We start from the raw sequence: 23,617 nt of genomic DNA, 5'->3' as shown, positions 1-23,617 counted from the left end.
ATAAGGGGCAGGGAGCTGGAGGAAGGAGTGTCGTCCCCACCCCAGGCCAAGGTTGGCTGAGAGCAGGAAACTGGACATGGAGAGAACACGCTCCAGCTCACACCGCATGAAGGCGGCTTGGGCTGTGTGTCTGACACATAGTAGGCCCTCAAAAACAAGCAAGCAAAAATAGTTTATGTGTGAATAACCCGCGGCGCTGGGACTGGAACCTTGGGTTGCTCCCACATGGCAGAGACTGAAGTGGACGGACCCAGAGTCCTTTATAAAAACTTTATTGGGGGGGGTAGAAAATGGGGGTGACGCCCCTGAAATTGAATAGATAATGAATGAATAAATAAATAAATACATAAATAAATAGAACAATAAGTAAGCCCCCGTGTCCCTCTGGGGGGCGTCCCCCGGCCCGCGGGGAGAGAGGAACCGCTCACGCCGACGTCAGCTGGATGGCGAAGACCTCGCCCCCTGCCTGCGCCTCCGCGGTGCCCGCAGCCTCGGTTCCACCTTCAGCTGCCGTGCCCCCGCCAGTGCCACCGCCCGCGCCGTTGAGACACACGGCCTCACCCGAGCTTTCGGCCTCCTGCACATTATACTCGCCCTTCTTGCAAGCGGTGGACTGAACGTAGAAGGCCAGGCCGGCCCCCGCGGCCAATAGGGCCGCGCCCCCCGCCGCGCCGCCCACGGCGACCCACAGCCACGGACCTGCGGGGTGGAGACCCTCAAAGAGAGTGGCCCAGCTCAAGGCTCCCAAGACCGCCCACCTCTGCTCCCTCCCCATAGGTCAGTCCTCGCGGGCCTGGCAAGGAACCCCAGGGGACTCACAGCGTGGCGTGGGGGAAAGGAGAAAGCCCCCAAAGGCTACCCCGAGCGCTGGTGCGACCCCAGACCCATTTTACTCGTCACCTCAGCACATGAGGAGAGAAGCCCCTAGCCCCAGGGATACCCACAAGTCAACCAACTCTCTTCACCGGCAAAAGGATGAGGGTAGGGGGGGACTGGGTCATTCCTTCACCCCGGAAAACGCCACAGATACACGAAGTGTGGGGGAGGGGATCTCAGTGGGACCCTCCTCACCTCCAGGTCCCTCTCCAACAGCTCTTCTCCACACCCTCACAGTGCGGGGTAAATTGGATCTTTTCTACCATACACAACCTACCGCGTTACTAAGCCCCTCTCACAGCCGTCACAGCCCCGGAGGGTCCCTCCCCTTGAGCTGCAGTCCGTTCCCTCTTCCTCCACCTTTCACCCCCAACCCACCATCAATGCCCCACTCGTCAGGGTGCCCCTGACTTCTGCCCAGGCCCACTTCAGTCTCATCTGCGGGGAAGGAGAGGGAAGCAAGGACCGGGTCAGGGGCCCCGAGGCGCCGACCACGCCCCCTGCAGATCCTTCGCCCCGCCCCCAGCTGCCACTTACCAGCCACGCGCACTGTGATGCGCCGCGCGTGGCGCCCATGCGCGTTGGTGGCTGCGCACTCGTACTCGCCGCCGTGGCTGCCCATGGCGCCCGCCACGCTCAGCGTGCTGTTGTTGCTCGACAGGCCGATGTTGAGCGCCCCCGGGGGCGCGCGCCAGCTGATCTGGGCTGGGGGCCAGGCCTCCGCGCGGCAGGTCAACGTGAAGTTCCCGCCTGGCCGCACGCCTCCGGGGGGCGAGGCTGCCAACTCGGCCACCACCGGCCGGTCTGCAGAGGACAGGAGTTGCAGGAGCCCCTCAGAGCCGGGCCAGGCACTGACCAAGTGCCATTCCGCCCACCACAATGAGCACGCCCCTCAGATGCGCGGGCAGGGATCCGGCCTCCCATCAGAGCCACCTCCCCCGACTATCGGGCTGTAGTCAGCACTGAAATCCTGTGCCCTGCTTCACTGAAGGAGAGGTGGGGACCTGCACCAGTACCCTTTCGACCTAGAATTTGAGGGGGCCCGGGCTCCTGCTCCCTAGAGTTTTCATTACCCTCAGGTTTAGACCGGTAATCCCGGTCCCCGGGAAGGGGGACTGGAGGAGGTACCCTTGAGTTGCCCTGGGCAATCCCACTGCTGCACGTTACTGTTTTGGGAACCGAGTGCCCTCTAACCGGTGCTGCTCCCACTCACATTCCACGCCCACGGTAACCGTCCGTGCGTCCGTGCCATGCATGTTGGTGGCCAAGCAACGGTAGGTACCCGCATCCTCTCGGGACACGCGCAGCCGCTGAGGCCTGGGCACGCCCTCCCGGGAGCAGCGCACTTGTGGGGACGGGCGACCCCGGGCGGCACAGGCCAGCCCTGCAGCCTCGGCCCCTTCCAGCCACGTCTGGTGACTTGGACAGGTGGACTCATCCATTTGCGGCGGCGCTGCAAAGCAGCCATGGGGACGTCAGAGAGGGGCCCGAACCCTGGGGCACCCCTACTTCCCGCCAGCCTCGGCCCCGCTCACACTCCGTGCTCACGGCGACTGTCTTGACCATGGAGCCGTGCCGGTTGGTGGCATTGCAGATGTAGATACCAGGTGCCAGTTCACTAGCGATGCTGGGGACTCTGGGACTAGAGTCTGGGGATGCCAGCGGCAGCAGCATCCCCTCACTGGTTCCCTCTGAGCCGATGCACTCCACGCTTGGCTCTGGCTTTCCATCCACCTCACAAGAAAACAGCTGCCCAGATCCTTCCACCCATGTCCAGTTGCTGGGGCAGCTCAGCTCCTCAAAACTGGGGCCATCTGGGGAGCAGAAGGTCACACAAGGACTGGAAGTCAGGCCAGGGTTATCCTGACATACCCCACCTTGCCCTGCGTTGTCCTCACTCACATTCCACTGTCACAGCCACATTTTTGGTCACAGAGCCTCGAGCATTGGTGGCTTCACAGCGGTAGGTTCCTGCGTGCTCCCGGACCACATGCAGCAGGCCCTTGACGACCTCGGCCTCCCCAGAGCGCACACAGCTCACGCTGGGCGGTGGGACCCCATGTGCCACACAGCTCAGCGAGACCTCTGTTCCTTCCAGCCATGTAATGTGTTCTGGGCAGCCCATGCTGTCCAGTGATGGGGCGTCTGGAGAAGGGAGTGTTGTTGGGTTTGAGGTTTGGGGACTGGCCTCATGTTCCTAGACCCTCTTTCCATACAAGGGCGGCCACAAAGGGCTGGGCAGGCTGTGCCCTGCCCAGAGACAATAAACCAAAGAGGTTTTACACTGGTGGAGTGGTGAGCTGTTTTGAGTCCTTTTTTCTGATTCCTACAAAGTGCCCACAGAATCATCCCCAAGTCTTTGGCCTAAAAATTCTTAGACGGCTTGGAAAGCCCACCTTCCCAAGAATCTGTCCACGCGCCACACCCCAGACCCTTAGGGACACATCCACCTCTCCCCCTCCCTCCTTCTCCAAGATCTTCCCCTAATCCCATTCACCAGCCTCTTCCCTTTCCCAAAATCCTGCCCAAAGACACACTTCAGACCCTGTAGGCTAGTTAACCCTAGACCCTGAGAAACAGAAATGCGTCTTGTGCACCCCCACTCACACTCCACTGTCAGCGTCACTTCCTTGACTGCCTGGCCCTGGACGTTGACCGCAGTGCAGCGGTAAGTGCCGGCGAGAGCACGAGTGACGGGACCCAGCAGGCCTAGCGCCAGCACCGCCCCGCTGTCAGGCCGCTCACAGTGCACGGAGGGCGCGGGGTTTCCGCGGGCCTCGCAGCGCAGCATCTGCTCCGGGCCCTCTGGCCACGTCCAGCTCCTGGGGCAGTCCGAATCGTCCAGCCGAGGGGCGTCTGCAGGCAGGGGCGTGGGATACTGAGAAGCTAGACACGGTCCTTGAGGAAAAGCCCCACTTCCACAACACGGCCAGGGACTGGACAGGCCTTGGAAATCACGAGGGAGGCGAGAGGTTAAAGGCCAACTCACATAGGACGCGGAGTTCGGCGCTCTTGTTCTTGCTTAGGGTCTCCCCATCCACTTCGAGGATGGCGTCGCAGAAGAAGCTGCGCCTGTCGTCGTCCTCAGTGGCATTTAGCTGAAGCTGGGCGGGCTGCCCCGGGACAACGGCTGGAATTCCGTCCAGTGTGACCAGGGCTCCGGACCCAGCTGCGCAAGTTACTGTCACCACCTTCCCCTCGGGGGTGCTGGGCTCGCTCAGGGTCAGGACTGGCGCGGGGAAGCCTGGGGACGGGGCATTGGCCGGGAGTCCACTGACCACGCCCCTCCTGCGGGTCGAGGCTGCCCCTTATCTGCCTGAACTCTCTGGGCTCCTCAGCCAAACTGTAGGTACCGCGCTCCGCCTCTCCGGATGCTTAGGCTCCGCCCCCTTGAGGTTGTCTGGCCACAAATTTACCGGGTCCTCGCTGGGTTTGCGACGTTCCCCTTCCCGTGGCGGCTCAGACTCCGCCTCTACAACTATTCAGTCTCAGTCCTCCAACTTTCCCACCCCTTAGGGACTCTGGGACCACGGCTACTCCCATACTAAGGCCCCGCCCACTCTTTCCCCTGCCTTCCCGTCCCTCTGTCTCCACCCCTGAGCCGCCGCGGTCCCGCTTCACTCCTTCTTACTGTAGACGGTCACGTTCTCTCGGCTCTCGCGGCTCTCGTCCCCCAGGGTCACGTTGCAGACCAGCTGCCTGGGACCCTCCTGTTCTGCGTTAGCTGTGGCTGTGGCAGTGGCCACGAGCGCGTCCCCCTCCAGGGTGATATCGGGACTCAGCCTGTGGTCCCCCAGCGCCAGGTAGACCCCAGCCTCCGAGGCTGGAAACAGCTCGTCCAAGGTGCAGCTCACGGGTCTTTCTGAGCCCACTTCCAAGAGCCGGGGGACAGCGAGGCGCGGGGGGTCCGGAGACAGGGCTGGGTGTCGAAGAACAGAGCTTGAATATAATGCATCGAACACTCAGTATGTACTAAGCTCTTTACCTGCACTATCTTATCGTATTATCCTCAAGGCACAGACAGGAAAACAACAGCTGGTGTATGTTGAAGTAAACACTGGAATTCAGAGCTCTCTGCCTTCAAACTTCTTAAACACTCGCCGGACCCATTTTCGTCCCCTTCTGCTCCCTCCACCCACTCACCGAAAGTTCGGAGCTCTCTGGGGGCGGAGCTGTTTGAAAACAGCCCCAGGCCATGCGGCCGCAGGTCCAGCTCCGCGCGGCAAGAGAAATTGGCCCCATGGTCCTCCCTTCGCGCCAGTACTGTAGCCGTAAGCACCGCGCCCCGCGCTCGGGGTGGCTCCCCGGCGAAGCTGCGACGGATGAGCTCCTGAGCGCCCCGCAACAGGGTCAATGTGAGGCTCCCACGAGGCCCAGCGCCTGGGACCCTACAGCTCAGGGTGAAGTTCTCGCCCACAGGCTGCCAGGCAGGCAGCGGTACCAGCTCTACACGATCCGGTCGCTCTGCAACGGGGGAACCACCGCTCTTGGAAACGCCTGGGCTCAGAGGCACGTGGCGTGGAACCCAGGGTCCCAGAGGCGGAGAGCTTGGGGATCCAGAGGGTGGAGCATGAAGGGGAGGACCCTGTGACCCAGGGGGCGGGGCTTGCAAGGAAGGGAAAATAGTAGAGTGAGAGCGTGGCCGCTGAGAACTCACGGAAAGTGCGAATGAGCCCACGAGCCTGCAGCGTGCGCCGCGCGCAGCGGAAGAAGCAGACCGGCTGGGTCTCCGGCTCGCGGATGTCCACCAGCTGCCGCGCCAGCCAGCGCAAACCCCTCTGGGTCCCATTCCGGCGCAGCGAGGTCTCCAGGCCACCGCGCTCAGGTCGTGGGCAGTTGGTGCTGCAATTCAGCCACAAAGATCCCCCGCGCTCCACGAGCGCCACGCGGGGCTGCAGGTCCGCCCAAAAGGGCTCCTGCGCGACCGCTGACCAGGGAAACGTGGGCTCAGCCTAGGGAGCCACCTTCCTGGGATCTTAGTGCCCCTATGTCGAATCAGGGATTCCCGGGGAATTAGCCGCGGCCACAGCCAAGGAAGAACTCAGAAGTCCCGCGTCCTGCCCCGGCCTCAGGTTTGGAGGCGCGCTCCCAGGGTTCAAACCTCGAGGGCGTCTCTGGGACATGGCAGCAGAGAGCCCTGGACTCCAAGGTGCCAATGGAGTGATGGGAAAGCATGCGGGGAGGGGGGATGACACGAAAGACGGGGTCTTTGACGCACACAGCAATGATGGGAAGAGGGGACCTCGTGTGGAGGAAGGAAAACGAACTGGTTCTCAGGGTTCTTGCCAGAGAGGGGGAGACAGGTTGAGGCGAGGGCAAAGGAGAGATGAGGCTGAGTCAAGGATAAGTGAGGACCCCAAACCCGGGAGAAGAACACGGAAAGAAGACTCGAGACTGGGCTCATGGAAGGAACCGCGGTAACAGCTGAGGGACTCGGTTGCCAGGGCTCCGGATGGAGCGGGAATAGCGCCTCTGAGTCACAGCAGTTGGGGAGATCGGGTCTTTCCGGACCACGACTGAGGAGGATGTCAGTCCGTGGACCATGGAGCATAACAGAGCGTGGAGAGGTACCCCGGAAAGGGACAAGGGAGACACGGGGTCTCCAGGGCATGAGATGGGTGCGGAAGAGCACCCAGGATCTCGAAGAGGGTAGGGCAGATACCTGGGCCTGCGAGGAGTCTGGAAGCTGGGTCTCCAGTCTGTGTTGATGGGAAGAGGGATAGAGGGAAAGGCCCGGGCGCAAGGTGGGGCAGAAGCGTGGGAGTAGAGCGAGACGAGGGCGGAGCCGGGAGGGGCTTGTGGCCGCTTATCTGGTCCCGGAGCTCCGCCCCCGCCCTGTCCACCCTGAGCCAGGACCCGGCTCTTACCTGAGAGGCGGAAGAGCCCCAGGCCCAGGGCAGCCCAGAGGCCGAGCAACGCCCGGCACAGCCCCGGCGAGGGCCCTGGCATCGCCGCCGCGGGGGAAGCGCAGGAGGCGAGGAGAGCGCGAGCGGTGAGCTGGGCGAGAGGACGGCGCGGCGGGTGGGTTGTGGAGGAGGCAGAGTTGCGTTCCGGGATTGGTTTAACGTTGGTAACTTGGTTTCCAAGGAGGGGGCGGCGGCAGAGGCGGCTGGGGGGCGGGAGGGCGAGCGTGCTCCAAGCTCCCGGCCTCGGCGAAGGCGTGCTGGCAGGAGCAAGCGACCCCCGGGGTCTACGTGGAGGCCCTCCCCATCGCCCGGAGCCTTCTGGGGGCGGCCGCGCGCTCCCGCGTCATCCTCGGCTGCGAAGCCGAGGTCGGGGGATGCTGGGTTGCCCTTTTCACTCCCCCCACCCTACCCCTAGCTTGGATGCTGTGGTAATGAGCTGGACTCAGAGCTCCGCCCCCATAGTTAGTTCCCCCACCCCACCCCCGCGCCCCTTGGCCCGGGATTGGTTTGAGGGCTAAGAGAGATCTGTAAAGCAGAATGGGGGAAGGCACAATTCTAGGAAAGGGTGTGGGGATGCCTCCCTCACTGATCTTTCTCCTTTTGACCCGGGGAGCTGAGGGCTATAGCCACGCCTCTAGTCCCCCTCCGGCTCCGCCCCCGCACGCGACAGAGGGGGTGGGGACGAAAGTGCCAGCGAGTCGGGAACACGTGTGCGTGCGCGCAGCGTTCGCGGGCGTCTAAATTAGGGTCGGCTCTGCTCCGGGTCTGTATTTACCCAGCGTGCAGCGGGCACGTGTCTACGCGGCGTGTGTGAGCGCAAGCCGCGGAGGAGCGCCCCTGAATCCGCTTTCGGCGCGGTGGGCGGGGCCCTGGACCGCACGGGCCCTCCCAGATATCCAGTGCCGCCCGGCTTCTGTGTCCACGCGAGACCGAGAGACCAACTATGACACTTCGACCCTGCATCCGGGCCCTACGCTTTGACACCCCCCGCATGTGCCCACCAGGCCCAGTGATTATCAAGACGTCGCCAGAACGCGAGTCTGTGACACCCCACGTGGGCCATCTGATTGTTCCTCCCCCGCAGTGACAACATGGGTACCTTTTCTTCGTATCTACGTCCCTCAGTGTGTCATGTGACCCCGTCCATTTGCGCTCTCACCTCCAGTGCTAACGGTGAACTGTGGGGGTCAGTTCTCGCTCCACCCCTGTCCTCCTGGAAAGTGCTGGGTCTGAAGTGGAGGCGCGGGGGGGAGGATGGGAAACGAAACTTAACATCCAATCAGAGCTGCTGCGTGGCCGCGGCGGAGCCAATGGGGGGGGGGGACCATACTGTGAGCCAACCCTTCCACAGCCCAAAGCCCTCCAGTGCCCAAGCTATGCCCATGTGCACCCCACTGATGATGCCCTCAGGGGAGGTGTATTACCACACTTGGCTGGGAACGCACAGGGACTGGGGGCCCCGGGTCCCCAGGTGGATGAGAATGAGGAAACCTCAGATGCCCTCAGAGATGCGAGGAGCTTGGAGAAAGTGATTGAGGCCAGGCCAAACAAGACCACTTCCTCAGAGGAGGCGCACTAGTGGGGGACCTTTAGGCCGTGTGGCAGAGGCTGACTGAGGAAGACTTTATTGAATCAGTCAGGGTTCCCCAAATTGCCCCACATTCCTTCTTCCTCCCGCTCGGCCGGCAGAGACCCTCCTCTCTTTACTCTGGTTCTGCACCAGTGGCCGGTTTCGCAAGTAGGCAGCCCCCACGACGAGGAGGATCGCCACAAAGGCTGCGATGGAGGTGGAGGCCAAGGCTTTGGGCGCGGGGCGCCAAGCTGGGGACGGGAGCTGAGAATTAGGAACGGAGCACTGGGAGACAGGACCACCCGCCTGGAGCTCCCGCTTGACTCGCTGCCCCTCCCCTCCAGTGCCCAGGATTACAATGCCTCACCGAGGACTGTGGGCGTTATGGGTGCCGAGCTGCTGCGGACCACCAAGCCATCAAGACTGAGGCGTGCGTGGCAGGTCACCGGTTTCCACAAGTCGCGGGGCCTGGCGGGCAACGTGTACGTCAGCGTCACGTTGGCCAGATCAGAGCCGGTGTAGCGCTTCAGGTTCTCAGAGTAGATGACCCGGCCGCCGCGCCTCAGCGTCACCACCAGGAAGCCCACGGGGAATACGTGCGTCACGTGGCAGCGTAGAGTGTACTCATTGCCCACTACGAGTGGAGGCTCCAGGATCACGCTTTGCGGCCGTTCTAAAGCAAGAGGGGGCCTCTGAGCCAGGGCCGCGTGCGCCCCCTAGCGCGACTGTTAAATACCCCCTCCGTCCCCCTCCCCTCACCCCAACAAGGCCTGAACCCGCGTCCCTCACTGTAGGCGGTGATCTTGGCCTTGGCCCCCCGTGTTTCTCCAGCGCAGGTGACGAAGCAGCGCACCTCGGAGCTCCAGGCCCTCACGTCCAACAGCTGGTAGGATACCCAGCCGGGCCCACTGAGCGTTTGGCCCCGCTGCAGCGGAGTGCTGAGGCTGGAATTCTCCGGCAGGGGGCAGCTAGTGCTGCAGTTGAGCCACACTGAGCCCCCCGGCTGCACCGCCTTGAACTGGGGGCTTATGCGCACCCAGAACGGCTCTGAGGTCTCCGAGGGCGCCGGGGAGCTGCCTCCCGGGCCTTGCGCCCGCGCTCCCCGGCGCCGACGCGCTCTCCCGCCTCCCGGGTAGGCGGCCGCCAGCAAAAGCAGCAGCGAGAGGGGGAGCAGAGACCCCATGGCAAAGGGCCCAGACTGAGGGGCGAGCGCCAGGGAGCCAGGGCTGGCTCTGGAGATAAGGAGGCCTGCAGCCCCGCCCCTGCAGCCCCACCCAGAGAGACGGAGGCCCCTAGAGGGCCTAGGAGCCTGCAGTACGTAAGCCCCTCAGCCCCTCCCTCAGCTCAAGAACGAGATTCCAGACCTTTGTAAAGCAAGGGTCAGAGAGTTTTCTGGAGAAGAATCTTTAATTTTCGCTTGAGTCTCAAAAGGTCCTAACAAGCCCCAGATTTGGATTAGAGCCTCAGGGGTGGGCCTTGAACCAGCAGCCTTTTCCTGGGGGAGGAAGTGGGAGGACAGGGCTGGAAAGGGTTCCAACTGGATGGGTCACCTCCCCTCAACTCAGGCGCATATGAAAAAGCTTTATTAGCAGGAGAGAGGCTTCCGGAGCTGGGAGTGGATCTTCCCAGGCCTCTCCTCCCTACTGCCTGCACCCCTCATCTCTTTAGGAACCTGGGGCTGCCAGAGTGCTCTGTTCTTGCATGGGCATAGTTTCATGGAACTCCGTGGTTTAGCTGCCAAGGTGTCATTGTGAGCACTGAGATGCATATGGGCAGAGAGGGGGCTAACAGGTCAGTGTCCGTGATGGGGGAGGAGTCGGGGCTCAGTGGGTTGTCCCTGGGCATGTCACCAACTAAACCATATCACCATTGTCAGACCCCTTCTGGAGGAAAGCAGCTTCGCCAATGGAATGGGAAATTCCAGCCCCACTTGATCTCTTCTGCCAGGTACTCCTGTGCAGTGCACAGCTAGTACGACTGTACCTGGCAACCCTGAATGAGGTTAGACTGAGAGCTCCCTGAGGACAGGAACTCATGTTCCTCTTCTTTACCATTCTAGCCCACATAAAAGGCACCCAATAAATAGCTGGTAAAAGAACAAATTAATAAATATGTCACCATCAAAATTTGGGGACAGCCTGGGGCCAGCAGGGCTGGAGCTGGCATCTGTCAGAGGAAGTATGGGGGTATGTGTTTCCATGGGGTTTGTGTCTGTGCAGGCTACTTCTCTTTTAGGACTGGAGGGCCTCAGCACACGCAGCAGGGCTGAGTTTCACTGTTTCCCAGTTGGGCGTCCCATGTTGAGTGTCGTGCCACACCCCGCCCCAGACAGGTCAGGCTTTGAGATCCCTCACAGTCATGCCCCAAGTCCTGCCCCCTCCTTGTGGCTCAGTCCTGTGGCTCCAGGTCAGGTAGGTAGGAGGCCTGGGGATCCTAAGTGTGGAGGTGCCAGGACCCCAAGTGCTGTCTGTATCCTGAGGCCTCTATCCTGTCCTCAGGCATCCTGGGAAGGTGGGCGGAGCTGCATGGCTTGCGACGACCACCGTTGTTCAATGTGGCACCGCTGCCACTGTGTGGGGGGCTGAGGAGGAGGTGGGGTCCTGGCCCCCCGTTCAGGGGGGCGTGGCCGGTGTGTTCAGCTTCATGGCAGCCGCCTCCTGGGCCTTCTGTAGTTTGTATTTCTGGATCTTCCGCTGGCGGTTATAGAGGTAAGCCGCTGTGCTCACAGTTCCTAAGATGCCAGCAACTGCCACCAGAATGATGATGAGTATGTTGCTCTGGTAGTCTGTGTGGACAGAGGGTGTGATGAGGGTTGAGCCAGGCTCACTGGCCCTGCCCTGCCCAGCCCTAAACACCAGCACACTCACAAGTCACATTCACAACCACTTCGCGGGTGACCACACCACGGGGGCTCCGGGCCTGACACAGGTAAGTGCCCGCAACCTCCCGCTTGACAGGCCTCAGGTCCCCGATGGGTAGCAAAGCATCATCCCCCTTCCGGCGACATTTCAGCTCAGGAACCGGGTTCCCCCAAGCTTGGCACCGCAGGGTCTGCTGGGAGCCTTCCTCCCATGTCCAGTTTCCCGGACAATCCGTTTGGTCTAGTCGGGGACCATCTGGAGAAACACAGCAAGATGAGGGAGGGGGTGAGGGACCAGGAGGACACCCCTCACCACCTAGGACTGGAAGACCCTGGGGAGGAATCTGGGGAGAGGACTGGGGGGGGGAGGCTCAGAGGGCAGGAGCTCATGGGGTCTTATGGGTTGGGTCCCAGGGATTAGGGGTGATTGTCCAGTGGCCCCACTCACACAGGACGCGGAGCTCCCGGGTCTGGTTCTTGTGCATCAGGTGTCCAGCCACGAGCAGGGCAGCAGAGCAGGAGAAGCTGCGTCTGTGGTCCGCAGCGCTGGCATTTAGTTGGAATTGTGCTCTGGGTGCTGGAGTCCCCGATGGGAGCCCGCTCAGCGACACCACGACTCCAGCCTGGGCCTCACACTCCACAGTCACCACAGTCCCTTCTGAGACCTCTGGCTCACTTAGGGTCAGGTTGGGTGCGGGGAAGCCTGCGAGGAGTGGGCACACAGTGAGCACCGCCCCCAGTATTGGCTCCACCCCTTGGAAGCACCGCCCCATCTTGACTTACGGTACAGTATCACATTCTCCTTCCAGTTCCGGTCTTGGCCTCCCAGTGTCACCACACACGCCAGCTGCTGGGTGCCCTCCTCTTCTGCGTTCGCCTTGACACTGGCCGTGGCCAAGACGGAGTCCTTGCCGTACAGGGGTGTACAGTGCAGTTCCTGTTCTGCCAGTGTTAGGTGGACTTCGGCCTCCACAGCTGGGAACAGCCCATCCAGAGAGCAGTTCACAGTCCACTGTGTGCCCACTTCCACAATCTTGGGGGTAGCAAGGCGTGGCTGGGTCTCTGGCAGGACTGGGGAGAGAGGGTGCGTGAGAATAGAGAGGGGACAGGCAACCCGAAGCCCCTTTTTGGGGGCATTTTCGTTCCCCCATCTGGGACATCCTCTGGTTTCCAGAGACTCTGTGGCCTGGGTCACCCCCTGTCCCGGGACCCACGCCTGGTTACAGTCTTCTCAGAAGATCCTGCAGCTAGGGCACCCCATCCCAGACCACCCCACGCCAACGGCCAAGAACATGCTCTTTCCAGAAGCCTTTGTAATCTAGGTCACCACCTTAGCACCCCCACGACCAGAGGCCTCTCTCCCCGCCCCGCACCCCAAGTAGGAACACCCCCTGAGCCTATCCTCTCTGGCGGCTTCCCAGTGCCTCACCAAAGGTTCGGAGCTGCCTGGGGGCCGAGCTGTTCTGGAACAATCCCAGCCCTCGGGGCCTCAGGTCCAGTTCCGTGCGACAGGAGAAATTGGCGAGGTGGTCGTCTCTGCCCGCCAGCACCGTGGCCGTGATCTCGGCGGGCTCCCCGAAGGCCGGCTTTCGGCTCAGCTCCTCCTCCCCGCGGAGCAGCACCACCGTGAGGCTGGTCCGGGGCGCCCCGCCTGCCACTTGGCAGCGCAGAGTGAAGTTTTCGCCCACGGGCTGCCAGCGGGGTAAGGGTAACAGCTCCACTCGCTCCGGGGTCCCTGGGTGTTAAGGGGGCGGGGGGTGGTGGTGTGTGAGCAGGACAGGCTGCCCGCCCGCAGGGGGCGCTGGGGCGCCGGCTGCACCTGTCCCAGGAGCCCCACCCCTCTCCACTCTTGACAAACACTCCCCAAACCACCTAAGCCAGGCAGGAATGTTAAGAGCTTCAGTATAAACCGGTGGGAAGTCCCCAGGTGGTTGGGAAGGCGGCAAAAGCAATTCTTTATTCACTGAAGCATCTGAGAGTGGAAAGTGGAAAAGAACCTCAAAGTCTATCACCGGGAGTCCCGTCAAATAAATGCAGGAAATTTAAGCTGCTGGGTCCAGTAGATTGTTTTTAAAAGCCCCCTGCTCCCCCTTCTCTTCTTCTTGGCCTTAGTTTTCTCCAAAGCACCTCTCACCGTCTGACATCCGAAGGTGACATACATCTACTCAGCTAACTTGTTTCTCCTCTAAGTCCCCCCCACAGAAGGCCAGCCTGGGAGGGCAGGGGTCTTTGCTTTGCCCCCTGACGCACCGCTGGTACACAGTAGGCTCTTTATATTCATAGAAAGAATAAGGTTGAGCCACCCACACTGACTCGAGGGCTTTCAGAAGCCCCCCTTTAAGGGAAAGAAGTTCTCAAATGTGCCATGCGAGCCCCTGAAATGGTAAAAATGCAAGAACAACCTACAGACACTCAAAATGAAACTCTGAATATCCCCCGAACACACAACACGTGGGCTTAGGGTCTCCGCTCCGCAGGAGGTAACAGAATATCAAGCCTGGACTGCTGGTGAAAATTGAGAGCAGCGGCCCAGTGAGCTAGGACTCAGCACTGAGACCCCCACCCCAGGCTTCCCAGGGAGGGGTCTTAAGGACTGCTGTTTACTATTCCCATCCCAAGAGCCGCTGAAATGTCTGTTGAAGTGTCAGGGCTGACGCCTAGCTTTGGGGCTTCGCTGCTGTGAGCTGTACATGAGTGACTTCGCCTCTGCAATAGTTGTAGAAATCGAGCCTCAGTTTCCTGAGCTGTAAAATGGGTTAATTGGAGGTAAGACTTTTATTCGTCCACTTAAGAGGCAGAGAGAATGACTGTTTATGGGCATGAGGTTTCTTTTTAGGGTGACTGAAATGTTCTAAAATTAGATCGTGGTGATGGTTGTACAACTCTATACGTTAAAATGTGTTGAATTGTACACTTCAAAGAGGTGTCTTTTATGGTATGTACACGATATCTCAATGAAGCTGTTTTAGGAAATAAAAGGGCAAGAAACCCCTCAGATGTCCAGTGCTTACCTCTAACCACCTGCTGCAAACACGAATTTGCAGAGCTGGTGTAAACCTCAAACCTCAGCCACCCCCCCCTCCCCCCGCCGAAATGGAATTCACATCTCCGAGCCCAGCTCCTTGCCCTTAAGGTCAGACTGGGGGAGGAGGTCTGTCTTGCTTGGACCTCTCCCTGAGCCCCAACCTTCAGTCTTGGTTACTTCACTCTTCAAATATTTGTCTGCCCTCCCTTCCTGTACCCAGCCACTGCCCACACATGTGGTCTGGACGAGGTCCACAGCCAACTGCTCTCTGGCTTCCCGTAAGCCTTCTGCTATCCAGAACCCTGGCCTGCTCACACACCCTCCATGGCTCCCTATCACTCTGCAGAGAAGGTCTCAGCTCCTCGACCTGGCATTTGAGGCCCTGCCCACCTCAGCTCTAATCACACCAATCTGTTGGTATTCAGCCCCTCCTAACACCCCTCCCCCCATCTGCATGTTTTCCCACTCAAACTTTTGTCTAGGCTCTTCCCTCTGTCCTGAGTGTCTGTCTATCAACTCCTACTCAACCTTCAAGGCCCAGTTAGGGGTCACCTCCTACAGGAGTTAACACCTTCATTCTTTCTAGAGAAAGCTCAGCCACCCAGGGATCCTGGGGGTGGGGCGGGACAGAACTAGATAGCGTGCCTCCTAGGGGACCCCTCTACTGTGTGCCGGGCATCTGTTCCATTTCACAGAGCTGGAGAAATGAGGGCAAAGTCTGGTACCCAAATGCACAGAGGGAGAAACGTCACAGAGCCAGGACTCCAACTTGGAGCACTGGGCTCTCAGCTAGCAGGCCGAAATGCAGAAGTCCTTCGGGGAGGTTTGCCTGGGGTTTCACAGGCCACCGGGAATGTTCGGGGACTCTCCTCACCTGGCCAGCATCTGCTCAAACACGCTCCAGGTCAGAAGCAAAGCTGCTATTTTCCCAAAGGCTTCCTTTGCCCGGGCCCCGTGAGGTGGAATGTTCTTTATGCCTCACGGCGTCACCATACCAGTGCGAGGAGGGCTCGTGGGAAATTCACTCAACAAGCCATGTCCCCCACCATCGCCCAGTTAGTCAGGGCCACGCTGGGAGCGGAACCCGAGACTGGCTGATCCCAAGACCAGTCGGCCAGTTCTCTTTAGTTTCTTCCTTCCTTGTTCTTTTCGTTTTGTTTTGTTCGCATCCGCGTTTTCTTTCTTTATGGCCTATGGTAATAGTAATTCTCGCAGGGCAAAATGCCCCAAGGAAAAGAAGGCACATTGGGACAGCTCGCCCCTTGCCCTCCCCCAGAGCAGCCTCCCCCGGCTTCTGTGCTCACAGCCAGCTAATACTATCACTTCCTGCGTTTCCTCTCACGCCTCCTTCATGTGCCAAAACAGGCGTCCCTCGCCCGGCCGTGCTGCTCCTTAACGCCGGGGATGGAGGCCACTCACCCTGGGCGTAGCTCCTTCCCTGAAACTTGACAGTACACCTTGGAGCTCATTCTCTGTTGGGGACACAGGAGCTTCCTCTTTTTTTTTTTTTTTTTTGTGCAGCTACATACTATTCCACCACATGGTCAAACGAGGGTTTATCTCCCCCGCCCTCTACGCCCGAGTGGCTTGCAAACGTCTGCCCTTCCAAATAAAGCTGCGATGAATAAGCCCATCGTACGCCCTGTCCAGCTCCCTCGTGGATGGGGCCACGTGGAAGCCCGGCGCCCAGGAGTGCGACTTCTATGTCCAAGCACACGGGCCTGTGTCACTTGGAGAACTGACACCCCTTTCCCTGCTCAGGGTTGTGCTTCTTGAAGCTTCCACCCTGTCCGCGATGGCCCAGGACTGCCTGCTTCCCCCCAGTCTGGCGAGCACAGCTGCTAGCGAGTCTTTTGATTGTTGCCAATACGTGAAAAATGCCGTCTCCCGGCTGCTTTGAAAGGGTCTCTTCAAGAGTCACATCTAGGATCTGTGACATGTTGAAAGAGGCCTAGAGTATTCGACTGTACTGAACCTCTGTAATGCGCTAAAGGCACCCAAGAAAATGCAAGAAGGGGTTTCAAAGGACAATGAGGCTCTCTGAAGATGGGCCCACCAGTCCTTCAGTGAGTCAGCTCAGGCCCCACCACCGAGCAACCAGGGCTGTCCTGGCCTGCGGGGACCCCCACGCGCCCACCTCTCCCCCACCAAGCCTGCCTAGTCCCAACCCCCGGGCCCAGCCACTCACAATACACGGTGAGGGTCATTGCAGCCGTCGTCTGTGTGTGACAGTTTGCAAAACATATTGGATGGCTATCTTCTTGCACATCACTCAGTTCAAAGACCTTCCAGTGGTCCCCATGGGCCACTTCCTTCTTACTCAACTGAGTCTCCAGGCCCAAGATGGGGGTCTGGTCACAGGAAGTACTGCAGTTCACCTGGATAGAGCCTCCTCGGGGTATGATGGCTTCTGGGGGGTGCGCTGATGTTTGCGCACCTCCAAGTCCTAGAACAAAAGATGGAGGAGGGGACAGGCATTACAAATTGGGTTCACCAACAATTACCGCGTACCCAGCCTGTGCTAGGTGCTGGGCGCATAGCCTTGAATGAGACAAAACTCTGCCTTCAGTGTGGGAGACAGAAAAATTCACAGGCAAACAAGATAATTAATAACAGATGTTAATACGAGTTGACAAAAACAAAACAGGGTGATAGAACAGACAGTGCCTTGGCGACAGGGTAATGTGCGTGCGAATGATGAGAAGGGGCTGGCCATTCAGAGAACGGAAAAATTAATTCCAGGCAAAAGGAACAAGTGCAAAGGCCCTGCGGCATGGTGGCCGGAGCAGAGTGAGCGAGGAGGAAGAGTTGGGAGAAAGGAGGTCAGAAGATTGTGTGGGCGGTACAGACCATGCCAAGGACTTGTTCTTCTTTCTGAGGGCAAAGGGAAACCATGGAGGATTTTAGCAGAGAAAGGACATGAAGTCAGTGTTATTCTCCCTCCTAAGATGTAAGGTGGAGGGGGCTAGCCCTCCGGGAATGGAGAGGTTCCAATTAAGCTGGCTCCCTACTCCCTCTGGCAAGTGGTCTCCCCTTCTCCAGGCCTCAATTTCCCCATCTGTAAGGTGGGTGAATATAGTCATCCCGGCTCCTGCTAATGCAATACACGAAAAAAATGTCTTGTCTGGGCCCACCCCTTCTCTCCCTCCTCCAAAGATTCCTGTCCTCAGCTTTGGGTCTACTCCACCTGAGGGGGAAGCGTGGGAAACGGCAGCTCTGTGAATTCTCCAAGAGTAATGGGATGGTTCCCATTTCTCAGAGTGAAGTGGTGAGTCTGGGAGAGGTGACATTTCTCACCTAAAAAGCAGCAGAATCCAGCCTGGCATCTGGACTAGAACCCTTTGTTGAGCTGGTAAGCACAGGTGTCCCTTCCCCACAATCGGGCTTCCCCACACTGATGGCCATGTGTGACCCACTGCCCCCCTTTCTCCCCTCCCTCCAGACTGGAGTTGGTGGAGGGGTGCTGGGGCGTCTCAGTCTCAGCCTCTGGTCCCTGGGCAAGTCAGCCCTGGAATTCCCCTGAGCAGAAGCAGTCCTGGACTTCCCCAGGGGTAGGGGATGAGGAACAGAATGTACGTTTGTGTTGGGGGGGGGTCCCCAGCCTACTCAACTTCGCGCCGGACCCGTCCCCATACCGTCTGACCGAGTCCTGGAGCCAGGTGCGGCATTGGGCCAGGACACAACCATTTCGAGGTGGCGGCTCTTGCGTTCTCCATTTTACAGCTGAGAAACTGAGGCTCTGGGAGGCTCAACCTGTAGCTTGAGGCCACCCATCGGATTGACGCAGGGTCTGGATTCGAACCCACTGCTGTTGTCTTTGACTCTAGCCCCAACTTCCCACAAACAGCTACGTAAGTACGATTGGGGCTTATACCCAGCTGGCCGGGAGTCGGTCCTCCCAGTACATCCTGGACCCCGGGAGTTGGCACGACGGCAGCCCCCACCCCTGACTCACCTGGGAGCAGAGCTCCGATCAGGGCCAGGAGTGCTGGCAGCGCGGGACGGGCGGTGCCGGGAGCCATAGCCGGCCAAAGGAGGGCGGAGAGCGCGCGGCAGAAGCGCAGAGGCGTGCGGCGCGGACTGCGCTACTGGAGAGCGCGGGAGCTTTTATAGTGGCCTGGCCGGGCACGGGGGGACAGAGGGGGCGGGGCTGCTTTCCCGGAAACCTCGTGCCTTCCCCTCCGGAAGGAGGGCTCCGGCATTTCCGGATGGAGAGGGTATCGAGCTCAAGTTGTGTTGTCCCCCCTCTCGAGCGCTGGAATTTCCGAGTTGAAGCAACGGGGGCCGCAGCGGCCCCGCGGGCCCCAGGGGCCGCTCCTGGCGCTAGGGGTCGGGTCCCGGGTCCCCGCTGACCGTGGTTCTGCGTTTACGCTGCGCTAAACGTTTTACTGAATACTGCCAACTATCCTGGACGGTAGGGACTGTTAATGAGTCCGTTCCACGGAGGGGTAAATCGAGACTCCGAGCTGCGAGGGGATTCGGACTCAATTCTGACGCCCCAGCGCATGCCGGCCTCTTTAACTGAGTGCAGGGTCCCTCGCTTGGATGGGGGCCCAGAAATCCCTTCGGGGCGTTCTCTATCAAGGGCGCCCCTCCCCAAGGAACATGTACCTGCCCAGCCGACAGATTTCCCGAGAAGCCGCAGGAGCAAGCCCGGGCACATTCTGGCGTCCGCGAAACCTGGGGGTGAGGACTAGCGGCGTCATCACGTCCGGGACCCTGCATCCCCCCCCTCCGATGGGTGCTTCCACCCCCGCGGCCTCGCTTCCCCTTTCGGCCTCCGCATTGGGGACATCTTCACGGCTTCCAGAAAAAGGAAGGAAGCCGCGTGGTCCTGACGCGCCGAGTCCCCCCCTGCGGTTCCCAGGCTCCTCGGGGAAACTGAGGCCGCAAACCTTGAGTGGAAAGGGGGCGCTCGGACCCTTCCCTTCCTCAGGGAAACAGCTCCCCGGCCCCCAAGTGGGGCGGGGAGAAGAGATGGTTAAATTCCAAGCGGTAGGCGCGGCAGCTGAAACTTGAGCGCTGGGTGCCCGCGCTGACTACGTGCGGAGGTTTGCACCCGCTAATTCCGTCAGGGCCGGGTGGGGCGAGCGTAGTCTCTGGACCGCCTGCACGCCCCCCCCCCCCCGCCACGCCAAGGCCTCGCCTGCGCGTGTGACCCCAAGACTTGGCATCTACCACGACAAGGCTAGGGACCCTGGGGTCTCCCAGCGCTAGTCCGCACCGCCCAAGGCTTCCTGTTGTGGGGCGCGCGCCGCGTCGCCATGGAGACCTCAGAAGGGCCAGGGAGGTCGCGCAGCAGAAGGGGAAGGGAGGGGGCCCCCGGGGACGTTCGGGCCCTTCCTTCGGAGAATGGGCCTGATGGGCCAGAGAGTCACTCATCAGCCAGAAACACGTCCCTTCCCCCGCCCCGATCATTCCTAAGGAATTTCCACGGGGATCTTTCTACGCGGGGTGTGGTGGGTGCTGAATTCCCGCCCAGAACTGCCTGGGCAAAGGGGCAGAGTGAGAACGCGGACACGCTGCGCCTCGAAGGGCCTGGGAAAATCCCGTGAGGGGTGGAGTCGGCGGGGGGTGGTATTTTCCGGCGGATTTTCCTTTTTTTTTTTTTTTTTAAGATTTTATTTATTTGAGAGCAAGAAAGATTTTATTTATTTATTTGAGAGCGCGCGCGAGAGCGCGAGCACGAGCAGGGGGAGGGAGAGGGAGAAGCAGACTCCGCGCCGAGCAGGGAGCCCGAGACCGGGCTCGATCCTATGACCCCAAGATCACGACCCGACTGGAAGGCAGACGCTCTACCGACCGAGCCACTCAGGTGCCCCCGGCGGATTTTTCTCGGGCTCTCCACGGTGGGTCCCTTGACCTTAGTCGAAAGTGCGCGGGCCGCGAGCACCCCCGCGCGGCCCAAGTCCTCCTTGCAGCCATAAAAGCGCCGATCTTTCTCACGCCTCCCGACCTACTGTGCAGTGTTCATTGAGCACCTGCTGTATACCAAGAATCCTTCCAGGTGTGCTAGCGACACAGCAATGATCAGAAAAGACAAAAATTTCGCCACTGTGCAGAGATGGTTTTAGTGGGACGGGGGTGGACAGACGAGACAAAAAATATATGGGGCGTTAGCTTGTGATCAGTGCTGAGGAGAAATAGAACAGGAGAGGGAATAGGCAATGTAAGGGTTGATGAACTTTTAAATAGAGTACTCTGAGAAAGACTGAGAAGGTGACATTTGAGCAAAGACCACAGGAGCTGTGACAATATCAGGGAGGGAGTGTACAAGCCAGAAAGTACTGAATGTGCAAAGGCCCTGAGGTAGGGACAGCCAGGGGCCAGTGTGGCTAGATGGCAGTAAGGAAAGGAGGAGGAAAGGAGGGTAGGAAGGAGATAGCGCAGAGCAGGCTTGTCGGCCTGCAGGGGACTTTGGCTTTTCCTCCCGGTGAAGTGGGAGCCATGGAAGGTTCTGAGCAGAGGAGGGACAGCCCTGATTCCGGTGTTTGCAGGCACCCTCCTGAGACTGCAGAAGCTGTATTCTGGGGGCAGGGAGGACAGGGTGGAAGCCAGGAAGCCAGAGAGGTGACTACTCTAGTCCAGGTGAGTCATGATGGGGCCTGCACTGGGCGGTGGCATTTGGAGACGTCAGATTTGGCATCCATTTCGGTCGCAGGGTCTACTGCACTTGCTGGGACATGAGGACAGAACAGAGTCAAGGAAGTCTTGTTGGTCCTGGTCTGAGCCCCTGGGAGGATGGAGAGCCATTTCCTGAGATGAAGATGGGGCAGCAATGGGGAACAGGTTGGCAAGAGGTGCACCCACCTCCTGGTCTTACACTCCCTTTGTGTTTCCTTGAGGAAAAGGAAAACAGATGCTCCCCAGCCCTTCACTGAAGCTTCCAGGAAGGGCAGAGCTTCCTTCAGGGTGCCAGGCAGTCTCGGGCAGGCCAACAAATGGGCCCACTGCAGACCAGAGGCCGTGGACACAGGGCAGAAGTATCCACATCCCACTCTATGGCATCGTGCCTGCTCTCCCTCCAGTCTGAGCTCTGGCATGGCTGCCCTGCCCTTCCTGGCAGCTTCCGTGAACTTCTTTTGTCTCTGAGCATTCGCAACATGCTGTTCCTCTATCCCAGAATTCCGTTCCACCATTTCTATAAAAGGTTCTCAGAGCATTGCACCCACAAGGTTGTAACAGGATGAGGAGCAGATTGGGGTTTGAATCCAGGCTCTGGTACTTACCAGCTATTTTAGCATAAGTTCTCCCCAAAAGTAGACCCTGAAACAAAACTTGGGGTTCAGGCAGTTTATCTGGGAGGTGATCTCAAGAAACACCTGGGGTGGGGGGGAGTCAGGAAGGGCACCCGTAAAGGTGTGCATTAGTGGGGTTACCTGTTGGGGTCACTGAGGTTCAGACTCACTGAGGAACTCGGAGGTGGGTAGACTCTATGCCAGTCCTGTGCCTAGCTGGGCAGAGGCTACTCCAGGAAAGTCAGCTCCCCAGTACATACGTGTGTACTTACTTACTTTATTCATTCATTCATTCATTCATTCATTCACATTTACTTATATTTACTTATTTAAAAAGTTTTTAGTCACCAGGCTGTACATTACATCTCCAGGACCTATTTATCTTTAAAAAAAAAAAAAAGATTTTATTTATTTGTCAGAGACAGAGCACAAGCAGGGGGAGCGGCAGGCAGAGCAGGCAGAGGGAGAAGCAGGCTCCCCACTGAGCAAGAAGCCCGAAGCAGGACTTGATCCCAGGACCCCGGGATCATGACCTGACCCAAAGGCAGATCCTTAACCGACTGAGCCACCCAGGCGTCCCAGGACCTAGTTATCTTATAACTGGAGGTTTGTGCCTTTGACCCCCTTCACCCATTTCCCCACCCCCTGCCTCTAGCAACCGCCAGTGTTCTCCGTAACTATAAATTCAAGTGTTGATGTTTTTTTAAGATTCCACATGTAAGTGAGAGCATACAGTATTTGTCATTCTCTGATTTATTTCACTGAGCATAATGACCTCAAGGTCCATCAAAGTTGTACCAAATGGCAAGATTTCCTTTTTTTTTTTTTTTTTTCAAAGTAGGCTCTATACTGGGTGTGGAGCCCAGCACGGGGCTTGAACTCACAACCCTGAGATCAAGAACTGAGCTGAGATCAAGAGTTGGACACTTAACTCACTGAGCCACATGGGTGCACCAAGCTTGCCTTCTTTTTTTATGGCCAGATATCACTCCGCTGTGTGTATGTAGATATACTTTCATCCACTGACGGACAGTCAGGTTGTCTCCCTGTCTTGGGTATTGTAAATAATGGCGCAGCAGCATGCGGGTGTAGATGCCTTTTCAAGGTTGTGACTCTGGGGGTGCCTGGGTGGCTCAGTCGGTTAAGCGTCTGCCTTCGGCTCAGGTCATGATCCTGGGCTCCTGGGATCGAGCCCGGCATCGGGCTCCCTGCTCCATGGACAGCCTGCTTTTCCCTCTCCCTCTGCCGCCTCCCCTGCTGTGCTTGCTCTCTCTGTCAGATAAATAAATACAATCTTAAAAAAAAAAGGTTCGTCCATGGTGTAGTATCTCTCAGCACTTTTTCCTGTTTATGGCCGAATAAGATTCCACTGTAACAATGTATCACAGTTCGTTTACCCATTCATCAACTGGTGGTCACGTGAGTTGTTTCCACCTTTTGGCGATTGTGAATAATGCCGCCGCGAACCCTGGCATACAGGTGTCTGCTCCAGTCCGTTTTCTTTTTTCTTTTATTTCCAGTCCCTGTTTTCAGTTATTTGGGTCGTACTCAATTTCTCTTCATAGCTGGATAATATTCCCTGGTATGCAGAGAGGACATCTCTTGGGTCCGTCTGTCAGTCGACGGACATCTGGGTTGTTTCTTCCTTTTGGCCGCGGTGAGTCATGCTGCTCCGCACATTCGTGCACAGAAGTTGGTATGAACATTTTTTAGTTCTTTTGGGAATACGCTTAGAAGTGAATCGGTGGGTCATATGGTAATTCCAAATGGAACTTTTGGAGGAACTGCTAGACTGTTTTCTTTCCTATTCCTTCCTTCCTCTTTCTCTCTTTCTTTCTTTTTCTTTCTTTCTTTCTTTCTTTCTTTCTTTCTTTCTTTCTTTCTTTCTCTCTTTTTCTTTCTTTCTTCCTTTCTTTCTTTCTTTCTTTCTTTCTTTCTTTCTTTCTTTCTTTCTTTCTTTCCTTCTCTTTCCAGATTTTATGTATTTATTTGACACAGAGAGAGAGCACAAGCAGGGAGAGTAACAGAGGGAGAGGGAGAAGCAGTCTCCCCGCTGAGCAGGGGGCCTGATGCGGGGCTCGATCCCAGGACCCTGGGATCATGACCTGAGCCAAAGACAGACGCTTAACTGACTGAGCGACC

The 23,617-nt window shown here is 58.5% G+C and overlaps 3 protein-coding genes across 3 annotated transcripts; all 3 read right to left on the bottom strand.

Moving 5' to 3' along the window:
- Positions 1-256: 256 nt before the first annotated feature.
- ICAM5 (intercellular adhesion molecule 5) lies at positions 257-7,101 on the bottom strand. The gene is made up of 10 exons (XM_057311517.1): positions 6,744-7,101; positions 5,534-5,803; positions 5,020-5,340; positions 4,508-4,795; positions 3,866-4,120; positions 3,484-3,732; positions 2,779-3,021; positions 2,412-2,690; positions 2,090-2,329; positions 257-1,680 (listed from the first exon to the last, which is right to left on the bottom strand). Exons 1-10 carry the CDS (start codon positions 6,823-6,825, stop codon positions 1,181-1,183), a joined length of 2,727 nt encoding a protein of 908 aa, XP_057167500.1. The 5' UTR covers positions 6,826-7,101; the 3' UTR covers positions 257-1,180.
- A 1,306-nt stretch (positions 7,102-8,407) lies between these two features.
- On the bottom strand, positions 8,408-9,673 carry ICAM4 (intercellular adhesion molecule 4 (Landsteiner-Wiener blood group)). The gene is made up of 3 exons (XM_026480784.4): positions 9,142-9,673; positions 8,720-9,025; positions 8,408-8,603 (listed from the first exon to the last, which is right to left on the bottom strand). The coding sequence occupies exons 1-3, from the start codon at positions 9,533-9,535 to the stop codon at positions 8,419-8,421; spliced, it is 885 nt and encodes a 294-aa protein (XP_026336569.1). The 5' UTR covers positions 9,536-9,673; the 3' UTR covers positions 8,408-8,418.
- Positions 9,674-9,740: 67 nt separating this feature from the next.
- Positions 9,741-21,869, bottom strand: ICAM1 (intercellular adhesion molecule 1). The gene is made up of 7 exons (XM_026481366.4): positions 18,193-21,869; positions 16,426-16,683; positions 12,642-12,947; positions 11,996-12,283; positions 11,661-11,915; positions 11,220-11,468; positions 9,741-11,137 (listed from the first exon to the last, which is right to left on the bottom strand). Exons 1-7 carry the CDS (start codon positions 18,257-18,259, stop codon positions 10,965-10,967), a joined length of 1,596 nt encoding a protein of 531 aa, XP_026337151.2. The 5' UTR covers positions 18,260-21,869; the 3' UTR covers positions 9,741-10,964.
- Between the last annotated feature and the right edge of the window lie 1,748 nt (positions 21,870-23,617).

Source organism: Ursus arctos, unplaced genomic scaffold, assembly GCF_023065955.2.
Source record: "Ursus arctos isolate Adak ecotype North America unplaced genomic scaffold, UrsArc2.0 scaffold_14, whole genome shotgun sequence".
Lineage (NCBI taxonomy): Eukaryota > Metazoa > Chordata > Mammalia > Carnivora > Ursidae > Ursus > Ursus arctos.
The sequence above is the reverse complement of the archived record's forward strand: the minus strand, read 5'-3'. Positions and strand labels throughout refer to the sequence as shown.

What these genes read in the sequence shown, in the direction of transcription:
- ICAM5 (XM_057311517.1), bottom strand. Translation starts at nt 6,825, where the DNA reads ATGCCAGGGCCCTCGCCGGGGCTGTGCCGGGCGTTGCTCGGCCTCTGG. An exon ending in CGCCGAACTCCGCGTCCTAT is followed by an intron (nt 3,733 to 3,865) that starts GTGAGTTGGCCT and finishes CCCTGCCTGCAG; the next exon opens with ACGCCCCTCGGCTGGACGAT. An exon ending in GGTTACCGTGGGCGTGGAAT is followed by an intron (nt 1,681 to 2,089) that starts GTGAGTGGGAGC and finishes TGTCCTCTGCAG; the next exon opens with ACCGGCCGGTGGTGGCCGAG.
- ICAM4 (XM_026480784.4), bottom strand. Translation starts at nt 9,535, where the DNA reads ATGGGGTCTCTGCTCCCCCTCTCGCTGCTGCTTTTGCTGGCGGCCGCC. An exon ending in GGCCAAGATCACCGCCTACA is followed by an intron (nt 9,026 to 9,141) that starts GTGAGGGACGCG and finishes CTCTTGCTTTAG; the next exon opens with AACGGCCGCAAAGCGTGATC. An exon ending in CATAACGCCCACAGTCCTCG is followed by an intron (nt 8,604 to 8,719) that starts GTGAGGCATTGT and finishes TCCCGTCCCCAG; the next exon opens with CTTGGCGCCCCGCGCCCAAA.
- ICAM1 (XM_026481366.4), bottom strand. Translation starts at nt 18,259, where the DNA reads ATGGCTCCCGGCACCGCCCGTCCCGCGCTGCCAGCACTCCTGGCCCTG. An exon ending in GATCGGAGCTCTGCTCCCAG is followed by an intron (nt 16,684 to 18,192) that starts GTGAGTCAGGGG and finishes CTTTTGTTCTAG; the next exon opens with GACTTGGAGGTGCGCAAACA. An exon ending in CCGGGAGCTCCGCGTCCTGT is followed by an intron (nt 11,469 to 11,660) that starts GTGAGTGGGGCC and finishes GTGTTTCTCCAG; the next exon opens with ATGGTCCCCGACTAGACCAA.